At 38.9% G+C, this 26,050-nt stretch overlaps 1 protein-coding gene across 5 annotated transcripts in view; it reads right to left on the bottom strand.

Annotated features, from left to right (window-relative positions):
* Positions 1-1,250: 1,250 nt before the first annotated feature.
* Strip (striatin interacting protein) overlaps positions 1,251-26,050 on the bottom strand; it is a 325,994-nt gene continuing 301,194 nt past the window's right edge. For all 5 annotated transcript variants that reach the window (XM_090371052.1, XM_090371055.1, XM_090371051.1 and 2 more), the window contains 3 exons: positions 19,623-19,727; positions 19,088-19,292; positions 1,251-1,632 (listed from right to left, as the gene is read on the bottom strand). In XM_090371052.1, the coding sequence (XP_090227178.1) occupies positions 1,367-1,632; positions 19,088-19,292; positions 19,623-19,727 (576 nt within the window). In that variant the 3' untranslated portion in view covers positions 1,251-1,366. The remainder of the gene's footprint in view (positions 1,633-19,087; positions 19,293-19,622; positions 19,728-26,050) is intronic.

Here is a 26,050-nt window from a genome sequence, read left to right as displayed (position 1 = left end):
TTAATTCTTTAATTTTTCCAGTTGCCACTTATGGATGTGAAGGATGGAATCTGAAAACAGTTGAAAGGAAGAAAATTGAGGCATTTAAAATGTGGTGTTACAGGAGAATACTGCGTATTTCTTACTTGGATCGAAGAACAAATGAGTGTGTATTGAATAAAATTGGCAGGCCTAAAATTCTTCATAGCATCAACAAAAGAAAACTCAAGTTTTTTGGTCATACAGTAAGAAGGGAAAACTTTCTGTTGAAGAATATAATGGAAGGAAAAACGGAGGGGTAGAGGTGCAGAGGAAGACCTGTAACTAGGTGGAAGGATGGGATCAGTGAACTTCTGGGCATGACACTTTGCAATGCTGCTCGTATAGCATACGATCGATGCAGTTGGATGAATCTGATGGTGGCCACAACAGCTCCTCAGGGAACTATGTGATTGGAAGATCACATTAACTGGAACTTTCATCTTGAAATTTACATTATAAGCTGAGTTGTCTGGTGGCATGTTCAAAATCAAAATAGTAACAGCTTTAGCACAGATTTCACTGTTTTTCCAAACACCTTGTATTGATTACAATTACAAAACTATAATAATTAAAAAAAACAAAGGCGAAACTGTTGTAAGAAAGTAAGTTGTAACAAAGTAAGAAAGAGGAAATATTACAAAGCAGAATACTGTTTCTTTTTATTTTTTAATTTTCTTTCAAAACTTTACACACTGGAGGATGGATCTAGGAAAACAATCACATTCTTCTGTTTGTTTTAATCTTCTCTCTTTTCATTCAAAATCATACATACAATGTTACTACTGTAAGCAGTGCTCAAATTAGAAATTATTAAAACCAGAATACTAATATTTGGCAACAAAAACAGATTAAATATATTTTTGTCAAAGGTTTAGCTAACACATGCAAATATTGTACATGGTTTTCACAAGTTCTAAAAAGGTAGAAAACTTTATTTTGGTGAGTATGATAACCACTATTTTTATATAAATTAAACTATGTACAAAATAAAACACTGAGATTAATTTAAAAAAGGAAATGAACCAGAATGGCATTTCTGCCTAATTTGAGCACTGATTGTATGTTATCTTTTGCACTCAATATTCTAAGAAGATGGACAGATTTTAATATTCTCCACATCTATACAAAGTTAAATAAGTTTAATCCAAAATTTCTAAAGTATATCATCATCTAATATAACTAAATAAATATTTTTTACATTAAAATTACATATTACAATGATGGTGTTTTACATACAATTCTAGATGATGAGTTACTTTTCGGATATAAATTGAACTATGTACAAAATAAAACTTCAATAAGTTTAAACCGATTAAAAACAGTACACAGGACTTATAATGCTAGTTTAAAAATAATTTGGATTTAGAAGTTGGTCCCAGTCGACAGATATTTGGAACACTTCACGATTCAACCAGGCTTCATAGTGTAATTTGAAGTCATCTGTTAATTCCACTTCTCTGCCCAAAACACTCAGGAAATTATTATCCACAGGCTGAAATTCAGGATCATTTCCACTTCCTGCTCTATCATACCTTCTATTGTGAAATCGGTTAATATTAGCTTGGAGTGCAAATTCCTCTGCTTGAAAATCCCAAGGCCTAGCATCAAGGTCTGGAATTAAAGAGTTCAGAATTTGTATTAATTAATAAATTAGGTGATTCGTAAACTTTTCTTACAAATATTCGAAGAAAAAATATTTTGAAACAAACTTTTGTTTGTAAAAATGAGTTTATAATGTATAAGAAATGTACTTATAAAGAGCCAAGCTCAAAATTAATGAGAATCTAATAATCAACAGGAAAACCAACTCTACTTTAATAAGATAATTACAACCAGAAATGTTAAATATACATTCTCTCTGCATATAACTTTTATTGATACTATATTTTTCTCCAGGCATCGTATTAGTATAACAATATTAGAATGATCAAATGAAGCAAGGCTTACATAACATGTCTTTGTACGATGCATAAGTAGATTTACAAAAATGCATAAGATGATTCTCAGAAATTTACAGAGCAAAACACAAAAAATTTCACTTTATAATGCTTTATTACATAAAAACCAATATGTAAATTAAATGATTTTACCATTAGTAACAAAAGCCAAACATTGCTGATTTTGCATGTTAATAGACTGCTGTATTCATTACACCATTTTTTTATAGATTTTATACAATACAGATTACTCATTTGGAAATGCAGGCATGGCATTTCATAGCACCTTCTTTAGAGATGCCTTGGAATTGGGTTATTGTTCTTCTGGCACAGCAATGAATTATTTTTTGTTATCATCTTGAATGAACTTTCTTAGTTTAGAATTATATGACCTTCTCATAAAGGGTGAAATCATTTCTGTAGTACATCTTATGAGGGCATTGTTCCCCTATTTGTTTTACATGCTGCACATTCAGATTTTCATAAATATATGAGAAAAATGAATTTAGTTTAATAATAAAATTTATAGTTTCTTTTTATTATCTATAATTATCTTTATTTTTATTATCTATCTATTCATCTATAAAATTGTTATGGCAAATGGAACATTAAAGAACAGCCAATTTCTTTGTTCTTCGAAAATATAATTTAGAAATGTGATATAAGAATGACTCATTTCAAAATTGAATCCATGGATGATCACTGAAATAAGCCATTCTTATATCACGTGGATAATGCATAATTAGTTCATTAATTACATGTGTTGACCTAATTCCTAAACTTATTACAAAGGTGATGTTTCAGGATCGCTGCCAGATCCCATTATTAGACCATACAGGACCATTATCAAATCTACCGTATTTAATATGGGATCCGGAAAAGTTGCCCCCCCCACATTTCGTCCCCCAAATTTCGCCCCCAGTAGATAATGAATAAGCTATAGAAATGTAAATAGTACACCTAATTTTTTTATTAATTCTAATTGATTGTTTTAATAGAATGAATCAATAGGTAAAGGTAATCAATCATAGAATAAATGCACATTATTATTGTTTAAAACTCGCAGTTGTATGCAATGCCTCTAAGGTAATCAATCACATTACGATTTTGAAAATCTTGGACTATTAGCATTAGTAGAGGCATTTGATGCAAGAAAGCAAGCTTATGCAGCATCAGCCAAAAAAAAAAAAAAAAAATAAATAAATAAATAAAAAATAACCACTTCCACTTCACCCCTCTGTTCGTTCGAAATACCTGTCCAGCTGAGCCTTAAACTTATTCAGGCTATCAACCTCCACGACAAGGGATGGAAGTCTGTTCCACCAACCAACCACCCGCTGGCTAAAGGCAAATTTCCTCACGTCTATCCTACATCTGTCTTTCCTCAATTTGAATTTATGCCCTCTCAGGTGATTATTCTGAGCAAGAGGGAGAATCCCATCAGCATTGAGCATGCTCAAACCATTCAAGGTTTTATACACCTCTATCAGATCACCTCGCTGGTGCCTAGTCTCCAGACACTGTAATTTGCAAAACTTAAGCCTTTCTTCGTAAGAGCACCCCTTTGTTCCATTCACTAATCTTGTTGCCCTTCTCTGTACTCGTTCCAGCATCTCTACATCCTTCTTGAAATGAGGCCTCCTGACCTGTATACAGTACTCTAGGTGTGGCCTGACCATTGCCTTATACAAGGGAATAATCACCTCCTTATCCCTGCTAGAAAAATTCCCATATATCACGACAATACACCATGAGCTACTCTTGTAGCCTGTCAGCACTGCTCAGAAAACTTCATATCTGCCTGCACAACCACCCCCAGGTCACTTTCATTCTCTACCACTGTCAGTGTAGTATCACAGAGTTGATACGTTGCTCTGGGGTTGCTGTTTCCCATATGTAGTACTTTACATTTGTCAATGTTAAACTTCATTTGCCACCTCTCAGCCCATCTGCTCAACCTTTCCAGATCCTGTTGCAGTAGCATAGTGTCAGTAGTGTCCTTGACAACCCTGCCAACCTTCGTATCGTCTGCAAACTTGGACATTAAGCTTGATATACCATCATCAATATCATTTATAAATACAGAAAACAATAATGGACCCAATACTGAACCCTGAGGGACTCCACTAATAACATTAGTCCACGATGAGCAGTGTCCATTGATTACCACTCTCTGTCTTCTCCCCCTCAACCACCCCTTTATCCATAGCAGCAATTTGCCTCCAATGCCACACTGCTCCAATTTGTGGAGCAGTCTTCCATGTGCAACAGTATCAAAAGCCTTTCTAAGATCCAAGTATATAATATCAAAGTTATTCCCTGCATCCAGTTCTTTTGTGACTGCATCATAGTATCCAATCAAATTGGTCAGGCAAGACTTCCCCTTAACAAAACCATGCTGTGTCTGAGCTATAACTGAAGTCTTGTCTAGATGATCCTGCAGTGCTTCTTTAACCAGTGCCTCCATTAATTTTCCGGCAACAGAAGTTAAACTAACAGGTCTATAATTACTTGTGTCGCCCTTTGATCCTCCTTTGTGAATTGGGGTCACATTTGCACATCTCCAGTCCATGGCTACTTCCCCTGAGTCCAAGGAAGCTCTCATAATTATGGCTAAGGGTTTGCTTACTTCCTTTGCTGCCTCCTTTAATATAACTGGATAGATCCCATCCACCCCAGGTGCCTTTTTTATATTTATCTTCAACAATTTCTCCTCCACTTTACACTCAGTTATTACAAGATTCTCTAGCTTACTGCCAGAGTTGAATACACCTCTGGCATTCCCCTCGCTGAATAACTCCTCATGTGTGAATGTCGATGCAAAATATTCATTTAGTTTGTTAGCTACCTGAGCAGGATCATCAACAGTTGACACATCGATATCAAGTGGACCAATCTGATTCATCCCCTTCCTTCTAGAGTTTACATAAGTAAAGAACTCTTTGCTGTTTTTCTTTGCATCCCTTGCCAAAGATTTCTCGTAATCTGCCTTTGCCTGCCTAACCTGCTTTGTAACTTGGTTACAGATCAACTTGTATCTATCATAGGCTTCTGTGTCACGTGTTAATTTGTATGTATCCCATGCATTTTTCTTCTCTGCCATATGCTTCATTAGTTCATCTGACATCCACTTAGGCCTAAACCTTGAACAATATTTCTTAGTTGGTATGTAAAGCCTAGTAGCTTCCAAGATAAGTTCTTTGAATGCTTCCCATTTTGAATTTGCTGTTGGTAACATCATCAGTTGGTCCCACTGTATAGAATTTAAATACAGTCTCAGTCCATCGTAGTCGCCTTTACGAAACCAATAACCCTTCCCTTTACCCCTAATGGTAGTTACCTCTTTGAGTAAATCCCACTTCAGCACACTGTGATCACTGCCACCTAGTGGTTCATTTACCTGCAGATTCTTAATGCATGAAGAATCAATACTGATAATCAAATCATGAGTATTACTCCCTCTAGTTGCCTCCCGAACATGCTGATGTAGAAAACAATCATCCAATAAATCCACAAAAGCCTTGCTAGTGTGTAAGTGACCAGCCCCCAAATTTCAGTCAATATCTGGGAAATTAAAATCCCCCATTATAAGACTCTCTGATTTACTGGCCCACTCTATTTCCCTGTACAATTTCTTATTATACTCATCAGAGTCATTAGGCCTATAGCACACTCTTACTCTCAATTTTGATCTCCAAACTGACTCGACACTGCTCTGTCCAGCAATGTCGACTGGCTTCACTTCCTTGGATTTTATGTATTTCTTAACTAATAGCATAACCCCTCCTCCCTTCCTATCCTGTCTATCCCTTCTGTAGACATTGTACTCCCCAAATTCCAGTTCTGCATTCCTTATATCTGTGTGACACCACATCTCTGAAATCCCCACAATATCTGCCTTTGATGTTTTGAGCAATACCTCAAATTCATCAAATTCTAGCAGAAATTGAAGCATACTTCTTGTTCCATCAGAAAACCACTCCTGGCTACGCACCAATAACTGAAGATTGTTACTAGTGGAAAAAATAAGCATGCGACCCGGGAGCAGTTCGTCCTGAGAATCATACATTAAAAACTGTTTAATAGATTTGATAATTGAGAGCTATTAGGTGCTCGATAATTCCTATATTCTATTATATTATAAATCATCAGGGATTACCTTTATTTTAGATATAGGAAGCTTCTTTTCCAACTCTCCTAGTCCAACTCGCTAATAATTCTTGAGGATGGTGATATCAATTTTGCAAAACAGGTGGGACATCTTTCCCACTGTCAGAACCATAGTGTTCAGACCGTGCGGTCTCAACAAAGAGCACTCAAGACTTCTGTCTTCAAACACAATACCTCTGGCAGAAAGGAAACCATTACGTGGATTGGCATAAAATTAGGTTTTGGAAGGTCTAAACTGTTTAATAAATATGGACCGATTATTTCTTTTGGTCCTGTAGCTGGACTTTAGAGTTAAATTTAGAGGTCTAATAAAATTGGATATGGGGGGGGGATTATTCTCTACATTCCTTAATTCAGACTAGAACTTTTCAGGCGTCATGTTCACAGGAATAGAGCAACTCACAATTAATCATTGATATTGCCATCCTCAAGAATTATTAGCGAGTTGGAAAAGAAGCTTCCTATATCTAAAATAAAGGTAATCCCTGTTGATTTATAATATAATTATAAACTGTTGTACATTGCCATCGATAATAATTTCTTGATAATTTTGTGGAATTACTAGGTCCTGGAGATTGCTCGGTAAAGCAGGAGTACCATTGTTGCATCGAACATGACGAATGGTTCGTTTAAGTGAATCCTTTTTAGGAAGTAATGCCGTGACATTGGTATGAGCCTCTGCAATAACTGATGCAACAATTTGCTGTGGCCGTTCGTTCGTGGTTGTTACATGTTGCCGTATTTGACCAATCAATTGCAATGCTTCTGACCTTGCAGCTTGAGCTGCATGGTTATGTTTAGTTACGACTTTCACAACTAGGCCTTCCAAACCCTCTGTCCAAACATGCCCTTTGCAGGTTGAACGTTTTTGAGAGCAAGAGTCCACTCTGTATCTTACTTGTCTGTGGAGGCGGCAAAAACAGCAAACGCGCGTTGTCGACTGCGCCACGAAATGTGAGGAGAGCCAGATGCAGGAACTTTTATTTTTTGAATTTAGACAAATCAGAACAAGATTCACTTGTTACTGAAAAGACTCCTATAAGATTAGTCACTGTTCCCTCCCCCATGTCCGTCACTAACCACGTGACTATCGCCCTCGTGGTCGAGTATGTATTCTTTCCATTGTGAAAGGATTAACAGTTCCAGTTAATCCTTTCACAATGGAAAGAGAACCCTGAAGACATACAAAAGGGGAGAAATTAGTTTAAAAGCTACGTGACAATTTGTACACGAATGTCATTTTGAAAATTTGTTCGGAAAAGTTAGAGTTATCGGAAGTTCAGTTCGAGTAATCGAGAGAGTTTAACATGGAATCTCCACTAAAGGGGCTGGGACTTCAATAAAAATTCGAGTTATCAAGAGTTGACTGTACAGTATTTACATTTCTGTAGCCTACTCATTATCTACTGGGGGCAAAATGTGCTGGGGTCACTTTTCCGTAAACCATTTAATATATGTTTTACAATTAGTATTAAACCTGTCATTATTTATTCTGTCTTCTGTTTTGCTCTGTGTCACACAATAATCCACAATAATAATCCAGAGTGCACAGGCCTCTAATAATATTCAAACTGTTCTTGGCCAACAAACATACGATGTAGTTGTGAAACTGCAAAAGAACTTCATTTTTATAGCCCGTGGTAACAACATCTCAGATTTTCCCACAGATGTAAATCAAACGTCATCCTGAAAGGATTTCTCTACAAACCTCCATTTCCTAACAAATGTATGCGATGTGCCTGTCAAAACTTCAGCCACAAGCCCCTCAGCATTTGGATAGGCTGCCTTCATCGAGATTTACAAAATGCTTCAACCAGTAAAGCAGCCCTAGTCAAACTTAGAAGTTTGGTTCCTGATCTTGTTTACTTCAAAATAATCCATACCTTATGCTCCCAAGCTGTAAGAGAATCTGAACACTACTGTATAGGCTAAAAATGTAAGTTTGCAGTTTTAATTGGCGAGTCCCTTGAATCTCATCTTTGGCATAGTACCGCTTCCACAAATTGCACACAATTTGTATTGAACTTAAGCAACAACAGTTATCTACAGAACAAGTAGCTCTAGCAGTGACCGTTGGCCAGACGGCTGTAGTTCAAAGTGCTCTGTATTTGTTTAATCAAAAAAGTAGTTCAAAGTGCTCAAACTGGACTTAAATTGTGTTCTTCGGATTCCCTAGGTGATGGTGAGTCCCCAGATGTCTTTATATTGTTAAACTTCTAAGGCGTTTTGAAATTATGACTATTTTTCAAATTCTTGTTGTTGTCGTGGTCACTCACGAGCACCAGCATTGTAACGCCATATAGGTTTGGCCGTTATATTATTGGATTCTTTTTCTTCTATTGGTGATATATTCCTCATAGTTGAATTTAGGTAATGAACATTGTTCCCTGAGCCGACCGGGCTAGCCAGGTGGGTAAAGTGCCTGCCTGGCAACCCAAAGGTCGCGGGTTCGATTCCCGCCTCGGGCTTGGATCAATGTACTGCAAAAACCTTGGGAGGTGCATTATGGCCACAGAAGCCTATGCGCCAACAACTACCAAAAAAAAAAAAAAAAAAAAAAAAAATTGTTCCCTGAACTTTCAACTTGACCTCCGATTTTAAAATATATAATTTTTGAAATGTATAACTTAGTCATTTTGGAGTTATGGCTTACTATGTTTTTGTGTACAATAATTAAGTTACCCGGTGGCAACCATACCCTCTTCCCTGAGTGTTGAGAACAAAGGCGTTTGTTCCCAGAGTGTGGTCACGTGACCAGTCACATGATCAGCTGGGAAAGACTCCTCCTTTCCAACGGAACTCAGTGACATTGCTCAAGTGAATAAAGTCTCTCTATGTCTATAATATGCAAATGAGGAATGAATTATTAATGAGGATTATTAATTAATGATAGTATTAGGAAATTATGATGCAATAGCTACTCCATCCTTAATAACTTTAGCTATAATAATCTGATTAATATGTTTAAAGTGTGTTGTGCATATTGCCTACTGTGTGTCACTCTCTGTCATGTGGCACACATGTTACTAGTAAGTGTGGACAAATAGTGCTCCCTAACTGATTTCCTTAGAACTACAAAATTCAGGAGCTTTGTTCCTCCTCCTGTAGACCTTTCAGGAGAAATCAAATTTTCTCAGGAGCAACCCTTTACAATTGCTTTATTGTAACTTTATTGGTCTTTCCCAACCATACAACCTTTAGACATGAGCTCAAGAGAAGCATCCTCATCGTTGGCTGACGAGAATGCTGTAGCAGACGATTCAGACCAAGTTGGCCTCCAGCCTCCCAAAGTCAACAAGTCCAAGAAAAAGAAACAGAAAAGTTAAGAGGAAAGCAAAAACCAAGACACCCCGGTCTCCTCAAACCATACTAGAATTTCTCAACAAAGTGCCATGATGAATCTGACCCTGTGGTCTCATCTAAGTTTGAATTTAACACCCCAATGCCAGTAGCAGATCGCCTAGCCCCTGCCCCTCCTACTCTGCAATCTTCACAGGCAAACTCTCCCTACACTGGGAAATTACAAACCACTCTCCCTCCAACAACTATAAGTGCTCCTGCCTCCCAGGCAGCTTCAGGGCCCTCCCCTAATCTGCCCGAGAGTTCTAGCACAGTATCTGCAGCCAAACCATCAGCTAATCTTCTCACCCCATCAGGGGCCCCCTAAGACCTCCTCTGCCAAACAACCAGAGGGACCACCCACAGAATTAGATCAGACTGAGGCAGAAGGCCTCCCCAATCCAGAAAACTAGCCGTTACAGCAACTACACCTTCCGCATACCCTACAACTCACAAACCTATAGATGAAGACTCTCCAACCCATCAAATAATATTTGCTTTACATAGGAATCTTATGACTTTTCTCAATCAAGATACTAGTCGACTCACCAGACAAGCGGCAAGTCATGTCCAGGAACTCTGGGCCACCCTTGAATCTATTACCACTGAACTCCTCATTGACAGCGAGAAACTAAAAGCCACTAATGAGGAACTTAAGACAAGAACCTCCATCCTTGAGAAGGTGCTGGACACTCTACTGAATCTTTCTACACCACAGTCTCCACAGTGTACTCCCACATATGTACAAGCGCTGAGGAATCCAAACAACAAAGAGTCAAACCCAAAGGCCCCGCAACCTAGAAAACAACTGCTGCTTTGAACACCAAACCTTGTGGTCCTCAAACCAGCAGAGATAGAAAGAACACAAACAAGCGAGGATTTTAAAACCACCATAATGAAAAAACTGAAGGATAATTTAAAGACAACAAAGATAAAAGTGATTCGAAAGACGAGAAATGTAGGGTTAATAATAGAAACAGAGTCAAGGGAGGATATTAAGAATATCGTGGAAAACCCCAAGATAGCCACACTGGGTATCACTACCGAGCCACCCAAGAGAAGAGGGCCATCGATTTTAATTTTCGATGTCAACAAAGATGTGACACCTGCCCAACTTGCAGAGGAAGTCATAACTCGTAATCTACAAGGGATAAATTAAGACATGACAAATCTTGTGCAACCAAGATATTCAAAAAAAGTCAAAGTCCGGAGAAAACAACTGGATAGTTGAACTGGCTCCTGCCGCTTGGAAGATTCTAAAACATCAGACAAGACTCTATATTGAGTGGGGTAGCCACAGATTCAGGGAGCATGTGACCATGCCTAAATGCTATAAATGTTGCAGGTATGGCCACACCTCCCATATATGCACTCAGATCACACAAACTTGCAGAAACTGCTCTAGCAAAGGGCATGAATACAACAGCTGTCCAAACAAGGAGCAAGAACCGGTTTTGTGAATATTGTAAATCCTCAAAGCTTGAACACACCCATTCCATCAGGGACCCAAAATGTCCAACATACACAAGATAAAGAGTTTATACCAAATGAGGACTGATTATGGCAATAAAATTTAAAAAGTTCAATACAACCAAGCTCTTAATACTACAACAAAACGCACACCAAGCCAGAGCAGTGCCTGAACTCAGAAAAATAGCGGACAAGGAAAATGCCAACATCCTCCTGTTGCAGGAACCCTACACCCACTCCAAAAAAAGTTTTTTTTTTTTTTTTTTTGGTAGTTGTTGGCGCATCAGCTTCTGTGGCCATAAGCACCTTCCAAGGTTTTTGCAGTACTTTGATCCAAGCCCGAGGCGGGATTCGAACCCGCGACCTTTGGGTTGCCAGGCAGGCACTTTACCCACCTGGCTAGCCCGGTCGGCCCAAAAAAAGTAAGGAGCTATCCAATAGCATATAAAATTATACAGACTGAGAATGAGACCCCCAAAAGTGGCCATAGTGATCCACAATCCAGCCATTACTGTCACCCGTATCACACAACTCTGCACGGGCTGGGCCAATTGTGCCCATATGATATCACCCCTGGGATCCTTCTACGCGATTGCCTTGTATTGTAGGCTGGGGGAAGAAATAATATTTGCCACGAGATACCTCCAGGTTGTGTTGGACACTCTCCCAGGCCAACGGATCTTGGTAGGGGCGGATGTAAACTGCCGCTCCCTAGCTTAGCACAGTCAAACACCGGACAGAAGGGGCACCAGTCGGTTGGAAAGACTGGAGTCTTTCCAACCGACTGGAAAATGGTCAAAGTCAAATAATTCTAAAAAATCCTATGAAGCCACCCGAATCACACCGGCCAATTGCCCTGCTCCCAGTTGCTAGTAAACTCCTTGAAAAGATGCTTCACAAGTGACTCCTGCACCACTATGAAGCTGCAAATCTCGCGATGCCCACACAGTTTGGGTTCAAACCTGGAACCTCAACAGTGGATGCTCTCGACAGCCTCCTGAGTTCGGCTTCTGCCTGTGATAGGAAGTACTTCTTAGTTATTTTGGTTGATTTTACTGGGGCGTTCGATACCATCTGGTGGCCGAGCGTCCTGGCTAGACTGCGAAAGGCAAAAACACCCATCAACCTTTACAAAATAATGAAGTCATATTTATCCCAGAAAAAATACAAGTAGTGACTCTGTACAAGAAACTGACAAGGCCTGTTTACAGAGGCTGCCCCCCAGGGCTCAGTACTGGGACCGCTCCTCTGGAGTATGGTATTGGATGAGTTCTGGCCTTCGACCTGGGGGAAGTCCACTCAGGCATTCTCAGATGACCTAATACTGACTGTTGCCGCAGACAACAGACATCAATTGGAAACCCAGGCAAATCGAGCAATTCAAATTCTACAAGACTGGATGAAGATCCATTTTTTTAGGTTCTCACCAGGAAAAACCTCCTCAATGCTACTGAAAGGAACATTAAATCTCCGTAGACCACTGCAAATTAAAGTAGAAAATACAACTATCAAACTACTCAGTAAGATAAATACCTAGGAGTCATACTGGACAGGAACCAATCTTTCAACCCACACTTGAAACATATCCAAGAGAAAAAATCAGGAGATATTCTGCCCTCGTTGCAAGAACAGCTAAAATGGATTGGGGACTCAAGAAGCACACCTTAGGACTGTATTACAAAATTACATTTATACCAGCCATAACTCACGTGTCATCCATCTGGTTCGACAAAGCAACTACTACTGCAGTTAACAGATGGACACTAGATTCCATCCAGTGGACAATACTCATCTCTATTACACGGGCCTGCTGCACTGTGAGTACACATGCTTTGCACATTCTGGCGGGAGCACTCCCCCTTGACCTTTAGGTGGTGCGTTGTGTCATGATGCAGCATCTCGCAAAAGGGCTTCCCTGCACCTTCCTGAGCCACTCCATTGATGCTACAGGAAACCTGAAGAGAGAAAACAAAACTCGCCACCCACCTACAGCAGGTCTCGCAGGACAGGTGGTCAGAATCTACAAAAGGGGAAATAACGAAGGAAATTTCTGCCTAATGTCGGAAGATTATAACCAAAAGCACCATTATGGTTTCACCCTGGACTGTACACAACGTATATTTTAACAGGTCATGGGGCCCTGAATACCAAACTAAACAGTTTTAAATTAGTGAATGATCCCTGCTGTGTCTGTGGGGAAATGGTCTCACAAAATGTACAACTGTGAAAACTATGAGGATCTCCGCTGCCTCCTGACAACAAAACTGACTTACTTCCCTCGCGACAGGGAATCAAACCTGTTGGACTCATAAGAGGAGTATAAGGAGTTGACAAAATTCGCCCAGGAGGACACATTGCTATCTACAGGGATCAAGAACAGACACCATGACAAAACTAACCATCGTTGGGCCCAACCAAACTGGCTCTCACCCAGATACAAGACTTTCCTTTGGGACTGAACTAGCATAATAAAGGACTCGCAGGAGTCGACCCAAGGTAGCGAAGGAACCCGCTCAAGATTAATACCATGGACCTGACAAACCACAGATGGACTCCAAACACTGGACTGCATTGATGGGATTTATCCCCCGAATGACCTTATAATTGGTCTGATTCCTGCTGGAATCAGACTGGGACAACCGGACAGATTGCACCTCTGCTGCCAAATGTTATTGGGCAATCTGAATAGGGTGCTCTAACCCTATTCACTTTTAATTACCAAACCCTGGCAGGGGGAGGAGACTTTTTCTCTCTCTCCTTAGCCACGCTCCCTTGCGTGGCCCTTTGCCTCCACTCCACGGGCGGGAGGGAGGTGATTTCTGGGCTCCCCTCCCTCGCCACCCTTCTCTTCCCTCTGGTGGGGCATGGGCCTGCTCCACTGATTTGGGGTCATCTTCTCTATGGACCTCTTATTTCTGTCTTTTCCCCCCAGCCTTCAGTCTCCCCACTCTAACTTACAATTACTAGTGTCTGAACCATTGTTAAATTGCTTGAGCCCTACACATAAAAACTTAATAACATCTATTCACATAAATAGTACTCCTTTTGGCTGACCCCTATCTATAATGTTTTTTTTATTTATTTATTATTTTTTTTAAGGTCCTAGCCACTGAAATCTCAGGAAATTAGGTGGCAGGACCTGCCAGAGTAAATAACTATAATAGTGGTGTACCTGATCTGCCTCCACGAGGCAGAGTGTGGACAACATTGGGTCCCATTAGGGGCCCAGTGGCTAAATGATCAGAGGAACAATGGTACACGACACTACACATGTACAAAATCCATACACTTTTAAACCTCTGGCATTGACAGTGTTCTGTTTCACACCCACAATGTATACTACGCTGAGATGGGGGGAACCCCTTGTGCCGTTTGACACTAAACACACTACACTCTACAGAACAAGTAGATCTGGTGACTCTGGGTATGAAATTTGCTGTTCTCCCACAAAACCCACCAACCACTGATATTGCTTTACGCGTAGAAGTGTGTTTAACATGTTTCCTGAAGAAGTGGCAAACACAATTCGCCTGAAAACCGCAGCAATTTTACATCATGGTTGCCCTGCTTCTTCCAATCTCAGCCACAAACAAATCTCAGCCCTTAAAGCATTGAAACGAGATTCATGCGTCATCCTACTGGCAGATAAAGGACGTCGAACAGTCGTGTTGCTCCTGCAGGACATTTCTGTTTACCAACCCTTAACCATTCCTCCTATCAAAGCCTTGGAACGATGGGAGTCGAAAGTAAACATCCTCATCAACAGCTGGTTTAAACAGAAGAAAATAACAGAATCCACACATAGTCGCCTCTGTGCTTCCGGCTGCCAGATTTCACAATTCTACAAACTATCGAAAGTTCACAAAGAAGGTATACTGTTAAGACCCATTGTTTCCTGTTGTGGCTTGCTGAGTTATGAGTTCATAAAATTCACCATCGAACTAGAATCGGACAATACCCTACCATACTTAGACACTCTTGTCCGACGAGAGGGCACACGCTTGAAGACAACTGTCCACTGTAAACCAATGTGTGCTGGCCAATTTACCAACTTTCGGTCAGTACACGCACGCAGCCATCTTCTTGGCACTGCACAGACTTGTTAATGCGTGCCTGGACCCACTCTAGTTCTGTAGATGAGAGGTGCACTGAGATTGCTAAAGTCAAGGTGGATCTTGAAAGGTGTGGTTATCCCACCAGTATCACACCTGTAAAGGGTGTGTCTGTAGGTCACACCCTTTACAGGTGTGACCTACAGACACATGACACACATAGCGACCAATAGGAACACCCAAGGTAATGACTCAACTGGAGCGCCTTTATCTCATACTACCCAAACCTATCACAACAGGTTTCTAGGGTCCTAAAATCACATGGGATAAAGTGTGTACAACTCTCAGACGAAGTTGCAATCCCTCATCTCTAGAGTGAAAACACCGGTTCATACCTTACTACAAAGTGGTCTAGTCTACCGCATCCCTTGCTGTGACTGCACTAGCTGCTACATCGAGGAAACTGGGAGGCGGCTCGGCAAATGTCTTTTGGAACACGAAAATGCCATCCACTTTTGGTCAACCTGCCACGACATTGACCTGCACCATGATGGCATGATTGTAGATAGGATCCACCACTACAGGCAACGTGCCTCGTTGGAGTCGTTGAACATCACATGCTCTAATACCACAATGGATGTCGTGTCCACTCTATTACTGAAGCAACCATTTTGATGAATGGTTGCTTTATTAATAGAATAACAAACGTTGGCAGAGTTCACATATGTCACAGCCAAGGCTTCAACATCAAACAATTGACCATGCAGGTTCATATACATGATTGGCAGTACATGCCCTCATGTTCCACACTCTTAACTCTCGGTTTGAGTGATGAAGGTTACCATAATAACCAAAAGCTTTTATACTGTACGTATTTAAAACATATTAAATTTTATTAAACAGGTTTAATACTAATTTTACAATTAGTATTAAACCTGTCATTATTTATTCTGTTTTCCGTTTCGCTCTGTGTCACACAATAATCCATAATAATACTCTTCAGAATGGCTAGGGTTAGAAGAGAGGGTTCACTCAGGGAATATGTGCTTGGACTGTTTGTGTTTCTGATTTTCATTAATCACACTGATGAGGAAGCGGGGGGGATATAGGTATGACAAAAAAACTTGAATATGATGTGAAGTTTGGGAGAGTGGTAAACCCTTTCACGAGTGAATTTCCTGAATGTGTGTGGACTCCATAGGTGTGGTGTGAATATCTTTACAAAATTTATGTTTTGTAAAAATGAAAGTTTTGTACATAAATGCTTTTAAATATTAATACATTCTTATTTTGGTGGAATGCCCACAATCTACAAAAAATTGTCCAATAAAGAATTTAAAAAACAGTTAGACATTACTTTTTTGTACTAATAGTTGGTTTTAATAGGCTGCAGCACAAAGCTAATTCTGCGCTGCTATCTATTAAAACCATATATACTAGCTGAAAGCATATATAAGAGATGGTACCATGTAATGCAAAATATTTCATTAAAATTCATAAGTAAATGAACACATTATTTGAATGCAATTGAAATAACCTTCAAAAACGTATTTCAATATGATTTTGAAGGTCATTCAGAAAATTGTTTGTTGCTAGTCATTCATTTGAATGACTAGCAACAAACTCCTTTGGAATGACTTATACAGGCTTCAGGGATGATCATATAAGTGTTAACTATGTTTTAATGCTGCAATGTAAGGTTTTATATTGGAAAATAACAACTCTAAACAGCACATACATTTGAAGGGATTGAATTAAAAAAGGTAGGGGAAAGAAGGGATTTGGAGGGTGTTACAATTCAGGTAGACATGAAACTCTCTGTGAGTTTAAATTATGGCATGGACTCCAGGCAACCTTTCGATGATTTACCGAATTGCTTGTGGTGATCAAGTTGTAGCGACAGGGAGATTATAAGACTATAAGGCTGCACTAGAAATACTGTATCACCACACCCGAAATACTGTATACAGGTATGGAAGCTGAAGCTAAATCTTAAAAAGGAAAGACATTAAGCTTCTTGAAAGGTCTAAAGAGGAGAAATGTGCCGGGTGAGATTGGCAAGAGGGTATCCACATGGGCAGAAGACTGAATATGTGAGCTACAGAGCTTGTTAACTCGGTACCTTAGAAGGGGATCCAAATGAGATTTTTATATAGCTCTGAGAAGAGACAGTAAAATGAGCATAGGCGAAATTTGCACAGTATCAAATGATGCTAGAATGAGAAGTCATAAATGCAAACTGGAGAATTACTGACTGGATAACAGGAAGTTTTCCTTTAACAATCAAGTTGTTAATCATTAGAACAAGTTGCCTCCATGGATTTTTGAGGCAGATTAAAAAAAATTCAAAGGTCTACTGCATCAGTAGACCTTTGAATTTTGAGCTTCAGAAAGAGGGAAACACATTGAACTTAACTTTTTTCTTTTCTATAATTCTTACAACTGCTTCTTCTCCAAAGCAAGGCTATTAGATAATAACAGTGATATTTTAATTTATATTAATGCTTATTATATAAGTTTTTCTCCAAAGGGAGAATATTCATTTGTTGTTCTATCCCTCTTTAATTTCCAAAAACTTCCTGCCTGCACCAACTAGTTGTGGGATAATCTAACAAGAAGAAACTTTTTGGTATCTATTTGCAATTATACTCTTTCTCAATTAAATTCGTTCCCTTTTGTATGTCACCATGGCATTTAGTTTAGTAAATTTTTCGAGTCTTAAATACTTCAATAAGATCGCCACGAAGGTGCCTGGTTTTCAAACACACTGCAATGTACAGAACTCAAATCTCTCTCTCTCTCTCTCCCTCCCTCCCTCTCCCCTTTGTGTCTGTGTAAGATTCTACTCTGACCCTTTCCAGTTGTTCACAACGTTACTTAAAATGAATCAGCATACTGGGATGCACATTCTAAACAATGTCAAACACTTAAGATAAGACGCCGTTTTGTATCTACAGGTAAAGTTCTCATGCACCTTTGACAGAAACCAAAAAGCCTGTTCTAGCAATCTGTAAATTATCCCTTATCTTAGGATTACATGCTACTCAAATATAAGAACTTTCAGAAATATACACAAAGTTATACCTCAACTACTATTTACAGACCAACAGAATAATTTACCCAGAGTTTTCTGAAGTAGCACATCTGATTAGTTTGGTTAACTACCTTGCCCACCTTTGTATCTTCAGCAAATTTATACATTAAATTGGATATACCAACATCAATATTATTAATAAGGATAAGAACTAAGCACTATTTGGAAACTTACTCATGACACTGACCAACAACGAGCAGCAGCCATTTATAACCATTTTGCCTACCACTACTTAACCATTGTTTTATCCACAGCAGTAACTTGCCAATATTGCTATAATGCTTCAATTTATATAGAAGTTGTTCATTTGTAACTATATTAAGCACTTGATAATTTCAAAGTAAATGATGTCAAAATTATCTGTTACCAATTTATAACAATAATTTTAATAATTGTTACCAATAATACCAAACGTATTACCAATTCTTTTGCAACTATATCATAGTAGCTAATCAGTGCTTCAAATTTGCACATACATTGTAACAAGTCCCTACGTGTATGTTAAAGTTTGACCAAATCCAGCTATTAGATCAAGACAATAGTATAATTTCATGAAATTAAACTAAGTAAAATAAAAATTCTTCTTATAACCAGCCTAATAAATAGCTCTGGTAACCTCTTAACTGAGGATTTTATTAGTCTTAATCCTTAAAAGATTGGAACATTACCTGATTTCAGAAATTCCCATCAGCCAACACCAGCTAATGGTTTACAAGCCACACATCTTCAGAGAAGTGTTTTTTCCTTTACATGGAATCAAGAATGCTATAAAATGTCAGAGTGGTGGGGAAAAAATGCCTCCCTCTTTTGGGAAGTGCATATCCCAACTGCTCATTCCTGAAACTTGAATATGCATTAACGTCTGTCTCTTTTGAAGTTATGCATTGAAACTGGTAAAACATTACAATTGTTATACCTGGTATAATTAACATTTTAATGCACAATAATTCTAATCTATTATTAATATAAAAAATTAGACAATGTCGATCAGGTGGAAAACTTACCATTGCCATATGCCCAATCATCATTCAGTCTGTGCCTAACCTTTTGATAGATGGCAGACATTGTCTTCATGTTGCTTTTACGCCACTGACGACCTAAATATTTAGTCTGCATTTTCAGTAACTTCAGAACATACAACTGCATCATGGCATGCTTGACTTTGAGTGCCCTCTTTAAAATTGGTGCAGATTTAAACACCACAAGCATCTAAAATAAAGGATATACATTTCAAGTTTTTTAGTTTTGGTTTAGAAAAATGCTGTCTTTTAAATAACAAGGAACAGCAAAATTCAACATGTTTTATCTTGAATTTTAATAATGATAAAACCATAGAATTTATTTAATCATAAGTTAAAATTGACTGTTCAGATATAAACTAAATTACTAGGAAAAAGAGCGAACAGAAGCTTAAAAAAAATAGTTTAGATAAATTAACTGATATAAAGAAGTTTTTGCATCTGTTCACTATAAGATAAAACAGGTGTACAAATCAATGTCTGCAATGGAAAAGTGAAGGCAGATTGCATGGGAACTTACCATTATTCTTGAATGCTTCCACTTTGTAAGTTTATTAAGCACTCGAAGCAGATTTATACATGAAAATAAATTCCTCCAGCAATATGGCTGCTGATCTCCAATTTCCTATAATAGACAAATAAACATTACTAGTAGTCTGTAAATGTAGAATGTATTCCAGTGGTTTTCAACAGGGGTGCCACAACAACATTCCAGGGGTGCCACGTAATTTGGGTTTAAGTTACTTACACTTATTATTTTTTAATTTATATGTTTATTTCATTATAAAAAGGTGTACAGTATCTTTTTAATTTTGTGGTGATCTATAATTGATGTTTACTTAGTACCTCTGTATAAAGAATAAAATTATATACTGTATATATATAATTTGTATTATGAAATGTAATTTTTATAATTATATTATGTAATAAATTTCATATAACATATTTTTTAATATTTTATACATATATATATATATATACGGATATATACAGAGAGAGAATCGGATCTAACAGGCAAAAAATTGAGTAGGGGTGCCGCAAAGTAAAAAAAAAATTACGTAGGGGTGCCGTTATTAAAAAAAGGTTGAAAACCACTGATGAATTCACAACTGGTATAAAAGACTTGCATGCGTACATATGCACACACAATGAAAGTAGCCATCACCCATGAGTGGTTCAATACCTTTAAGGAGAAACAAAAATTACCAATGAAATTATTATATATTTTTTCTTTTTATATTGGAAATTACTATTAATATCAATTCTTTAAGATTTTAATGAATTAATGAATTGGGTATATTTATATAAAGGTATATAAAGGGTTTGAACCTGGTAGTATTTAAAATAGTGTCGCTGAACTTAGTGTTGTACCTTTAAAGAACAGAGGGCACTTACATAAATGAATGAGAAATGATCATTCAAAAGATAAAAATTTTACCAAGCCAGGAACATTTAGGTCTATTTTGTTTGCAATAATTTTGTTTAAAAATTATAAGTGGCACATGTGCCTCCTTTAGTGGGGGGAAGGAAGTCATGCATTTGCACTGCTGGGAGAATGAGTATTACTTTGTTTATTTCTTATATTTATGATTTGATTTTACTTTGAATTTTAGAACATCCTGGTCCTCAGATAGCAGAATATATTAGTCGTCCTTTTTGGTCAGATGTTCACATCTGACCAAGTTCATCAACTAAGAGTAACAAGATAGTGAGATGCTAATAATCATCTTTATTCTTAGATGAAACAAAGCCAGAGATTTAGATACAAGTTAATTGAAATATTCTTTATTCTTATACGGAATGGCCTTATGACATTTTTCAAAAAAACATGGTCTAGATCAGGGATCGGCAACTATATGCTCAGGGTCACCAAGGTGCCCACAGAAGGGTTTTCATATGCCTACTTGAAAAATTGGAGCAATTACCCCGTAGATCCCCAGACCATGTTGGATTTGTCAGGTCACCGCTAACCTGGGGAACACCAGGATGGGACATTATACAGCAGACTCCCTCTTATCTGGTCTTGCTTTAACCGGCCATGTTTTTGTTGAGATTTTTCTGCAAATCAGATTTCTGATGTCATGGGCCCAGCAGGAAAACAAAATTAAAAGATTCTGGGAATGAATACAGTGCACTGCAACGATCCTATAACTTTTTTCACTTCAGTTAGTCTTTGCTATCTGTGCCATTTGGATCACAGTCACTCTGTGTGTACATATTTTCATCGTTAATTTTTGTTTTTTAAATTACGTTAACTTGAAATGATAGGCTCGAACGAGCACAAACGGAATGTGTTGTTAACCATTGAAACAAAACTAAAAGCATTGGAACGTATTGATAATGGAGAACCTGTAAAACAGATATGTAACGAACTGGGTGTCGGAAAAAGTACAGTGAATGATTGGCGGAGAAACTGGAAATCCCTTCAAGACTTCAGTATGTAAATGGAATCAGAAAAAAAAAAAAGTGCTCTCAGACAGGTGCACTATGAAGAAGCTAAAAATTGATGTTGTTGATGATGCATTATAGATATGGTTCACGCAAGAACGACAAAGAGGAACACCTCTTAGCGAGCCGGTTTTGAAGGAAAAGGCTTTCTTGTGCAACAGTGGAGAAGAATTCTTAGCCAGCGAGGAATGGCTTTCACAATGGAAAAAGTGCCACGGAATTCATTATCTAGGTGTTTGCAGCAGGAAATTGTCAGATCAAAATGCTGCAAGTGAATTTTCCCAAAATTTTTTAGATGTTATATAGAAGGAAAATCTTACTCCTGAACAAGTCTACAATTTGGATGAAACATACATAAATTTTAAGCTTCTTCTGACGAAAACACTAGCAGCACCATAAGAAACATTCGCTAATGTTTTCAAAATGAACAAACAGAGAATCACTGTGGCCCTTTGTACAAATGTTGCTGGGAGTCACAAACTGCCCCTTTTCTGATGTCATGTATGAAAGTCAGCCAAACCAAGAGCATTTAAAAATGTAAATTTAAATGTTCTATCAGTTTACTACAAAGCCCAGAGGTCAGCTTGGATGGATTCTTTTTCTGTTTGAAGAATAGTTTTCAACTGAATTCGTTCTAAAAGTTAAGACATGTTTGATGCGTTTGAAATAGTAGTAGTAGTAGTAGTAGTAGTGGCACTTGATGCAAGAAAGCAAGTGTAGGAGCTTATGCAGCATCAGCCAAAAAAAAAAAAAAAAAAAATCACACCATACCCTCCAAATGCCTGTCCAGTTCCTCCTTAAATTTATTTAACCTATCAACTTCCACAACGACAGATGGAAGTTTGTTCCAGCAATTAACCACCCGCTGGCTAAAGGCAAATTTCCGCACATCTATTCTACATCTATCCTTTCTTAATTTGAACTTATGTCCCCGTAGGTTCGTATTCTGAACAAGTGGGAGGATCCCATCAGAATTCAGCGTGCTCAACCCATTCAAGGCCTTATACACCTCAATCAGATCACCGCGCAGGTGCCTAGTCTCCAGCCACTGCAATTTGCAGAACTTAAGCCTCTCTTGGTAAGAGGATCCCTTCATTCCCCTCACCAATCGTGTTGCTCTTCTCTGTACACGCTCAAGCAAATCTACATCCTTCCTAAAATGAGGCCTCCAGACCTGTACGCAGTACTCAAGGCGTGGCCTGACCATTGCCTTATACAGAGGGACAATCACCTCCTTTTCCCTGCTAGCAAAATTCCTATATATCATTGACAAAACCCCATGACCTGCCCTAGCAGCCTGTCTACATTGCTCAGAAAACTTCATATCTGACTGCACAATTACTCCCAGGTCTTTTTCATTTTCTACCACCTTAAGTGTAGTACCACACAGTTGGTACGTTTCTCTGGGGTTACTTCTACCCATATGCAGTACTTTGCATTTGTCAAGGTTAAACTTCAGTTGCCACTTCTTAGCCCATCTGCCCAAATTATCTAGATCCTGTTGCAGTAGCACACTGCCATTACTGTCATTAACAACCCTGCCAACCTTCGTGTCATCTGCTAACTTCGACATTAAGCCTGATATACCTTCATCAATATCATTGATAAATATACAAAACAACAGTGGACCCAACACCGAACCCTGTGGGACTCCACTAATAACATTAGTCCACGAAGAGCAGCGCCCATTGATTACCACCCTCTGTCTTCTCCCACTTAACCATCCTTTTATCCATTGTAGCAACTTACCCTTAATACCATTCTGCTCCAATTTGTACAGTAGTCTTCCATGCGCAACAGTGTCAAAAGCTTTCCTGAAATCCAAGTATATGATATCAAAATTATTTTTTGCATCCAGTTCCTTTGTGACCACATCATAATAACCAATCAAATTTGTCAGACAAGACTTTCCCTTAACAAACCCATGCTGTGTCTGAATTACTGCTGCAGTCTTGTCTAGATGATCCTGCAATGCATCTTTAACCAGTGACTCCATTATTTTACCCGGAACAGAAGTTAAACTAACTGGTCTGTAATTACTCCTGTCACCCTTCGAACCTCCTTTGTGAATTGGGGATACATTTGCACATCTCCAGTCCGTGGGAACCTCCCCTGAATCCAAGGATGCTCTCATAATTATGGCTAAGGGTTTGCTTAGTTGCTTTGCCGCCTCCTTTAATATAACTGGATAGATCCCATCCACCCCAGGTGCCTTTCTTATGTTTAACTTCAACAATTTCTCCTCCACTTTGCTCTCAGTTATTACAAAATCATTAAGCACACTGCTACAATTTGATAACCTTCTTCCATTTTCAAACTGTAATAATTCCTCACGTGTGAATGTAGATGCAAAATACTCATTCAGTTTGTTTGCTATCTGAGCAGGATCATCAACAGTCGAACCATCGATGTCAAGTGGACCAATCATATTCATCCCCTTCCTTTTAGAGTTTATATAAGTAAAGAAATCCTTGCTGTTTTTCTTAGCATCTTTTGCCAAAGATTTCTCGTAATCCGCCTTTGCCTGCCGAACCTCCTTTGTGACCTGATTACAGACTAGCTTATATCTGCTACAGGCTTCTGCGTCGCCTGATAATTTATATGCATTCCATGCATTTTTCTTCTCTGTCACGAGTCTCATTAGTTCATTTGATAACCATTTAGGCCTAAACCTTGAACAATATTTCTTCATCGGTATGAAAAGTCTAGTAGCTTCCACGATTAATTCCTTGAATGCTTCCCACTTAGAATTTACTGTTTGTAACATCGTCAGTTGATCCCACTGTACAGAATTTAAAAACTGTCTGAGACCACTGTACTCCCCTTTACGGAAGCAAAAACCCTTTCCTTTACCCCTGACGGTAGTTACCTCTTTGAGTAAATCCCACTTCAGCACACTGTGATCACTGCCACCTAGTGGTTCCTTTATCTGCAAATTCTTAATACATGAATGATCACTGCTGATAACCAGATCAAGAGTATTACTTTCTCTGGTTGCCTCTCGAACATGCTGCTGCAGAAAACAATCATCCAATAAATCCACAAAAGTCTGACTAGTGTGTGAGTGACCAACCCACAAGTTCCAGTCAATATCTGGGAAGTTAAAATCCCCCATTATAAGACATTCCGATTTACTAGCCCACTCTATTTCTCTGTACAATTGTTCATTGTACTCATTCGAGTCATTAGGCCTATAACACACTCCTACTCTTATTTTTGCTTTCGCAGTGCTTATGTCACACCAAACTGACTCAACAGTGCACTGTCCATCTATATCAACTGGATGCACTTCTTTTGATTTTATGTTTTTCTTAATTAACAGCATAACACCTCCTCCCTTTCTGTCCTGTCTATCCTTTCTGTACACATTGTACTCCCCAAATTCCAGTTCTGCATTCCTTATATCTTTGTGACACCACGTCTCTGCTATCCCAACAATATCCGCCTTTGATGTCTTGACCAACACTTCAAATTCCTCAAATTTATTTACTATACTTCTAGCATTGGTATACATGCAAGCATACATGCTCCTATGCCTATTCCTTGTTACCCTAACACATCCCATATACCCAACTATTCCAGGATGACTGCCATCCGTCCCTGAAACCCCCAACACCCCTCGCTCCAGGTCGCTTCTTATTCTAATAGAAGTTGTGCAAGAATCACCTTCACCTCTGCCTGCGGTTACTGTTAAACTATTAGTCTTTGTATCCCCCCAAGCTAGCAGTTTTCCGACTCACCTAACACTGCCTCGATAGCATCAGCAAATATTCTTGCACCCTTTCTATTTAAGTGTATCCCATCCCTGTAGAAGCAATCTCTCCTGTTAACAAGTACAGTCCAGGCTGAAAAAATTTCTACCCCTTGAGCCTTGCACAATCTTTCCAGGGCCGAATTGATCGACAGTGCTCTCATCATATACTCCCTCCTATCGTGTCTGGACAGAATTGCAGACACTTTCAAATTCAACCCTAATTCTTGGCTTTTTTTCAACAGTGACCTGTACTTGTTGAGTAATTCTGCCGGTCTCCTACTCTTAATATCATTAGTGCCAACGTGTACAACTATATCACCTTTTGTGCCCTTGAAAGATGATATCCGCTCTACAACGTCATCAACCTTTGCCCCTGGCAGACATACCCTGGTCCTGTTCCACCTATCCTTTTTACATAGCATGTTCCCCGTTTCCCTGACAATAGAGTCACCAACAACTAATAGTTCCTGTGGGACCAGCGCATTCTGCCTTGGGGTTTGCCGCTGTGTTGCGCGATGACCAAGTGCAAGCTCTGGCGTTGATGTGGGCAGCTGAGAGCTTGATGGGCCCCTCAATTTATTTCCTTCGAGGGCATCCACCCTATCCTTCAAACTCTCATATAGGCCCATAACAACGCTGAGTTGTCGCCTGATTTCCTTACACTCCTTACATCGCACACACACAAAGACATCCCCCATGGCAATATCATGTTCCGTTCCAGAGAGTTCGGCAAACATTTCACAAGT

Source organism: Mastigoproctus giganteus, chromosome 3, assembly GCF_048544385.1.
Source record: "Mastigoproctus giganteus isolate SK-2022 chromosome 3, ASM4854438v1, whole genome shotgun sequence".
Taxonomy (NCBI): Eukaryota; Metazoa; Arthropoda; class Arachnida; order Uropygi; family Thelyphonidae; genus Mastigoproctus; species Mastigoproctus giganteus.
This window is presented reverse-complemented; position numbering and strand designations above follow the sequence as displayed.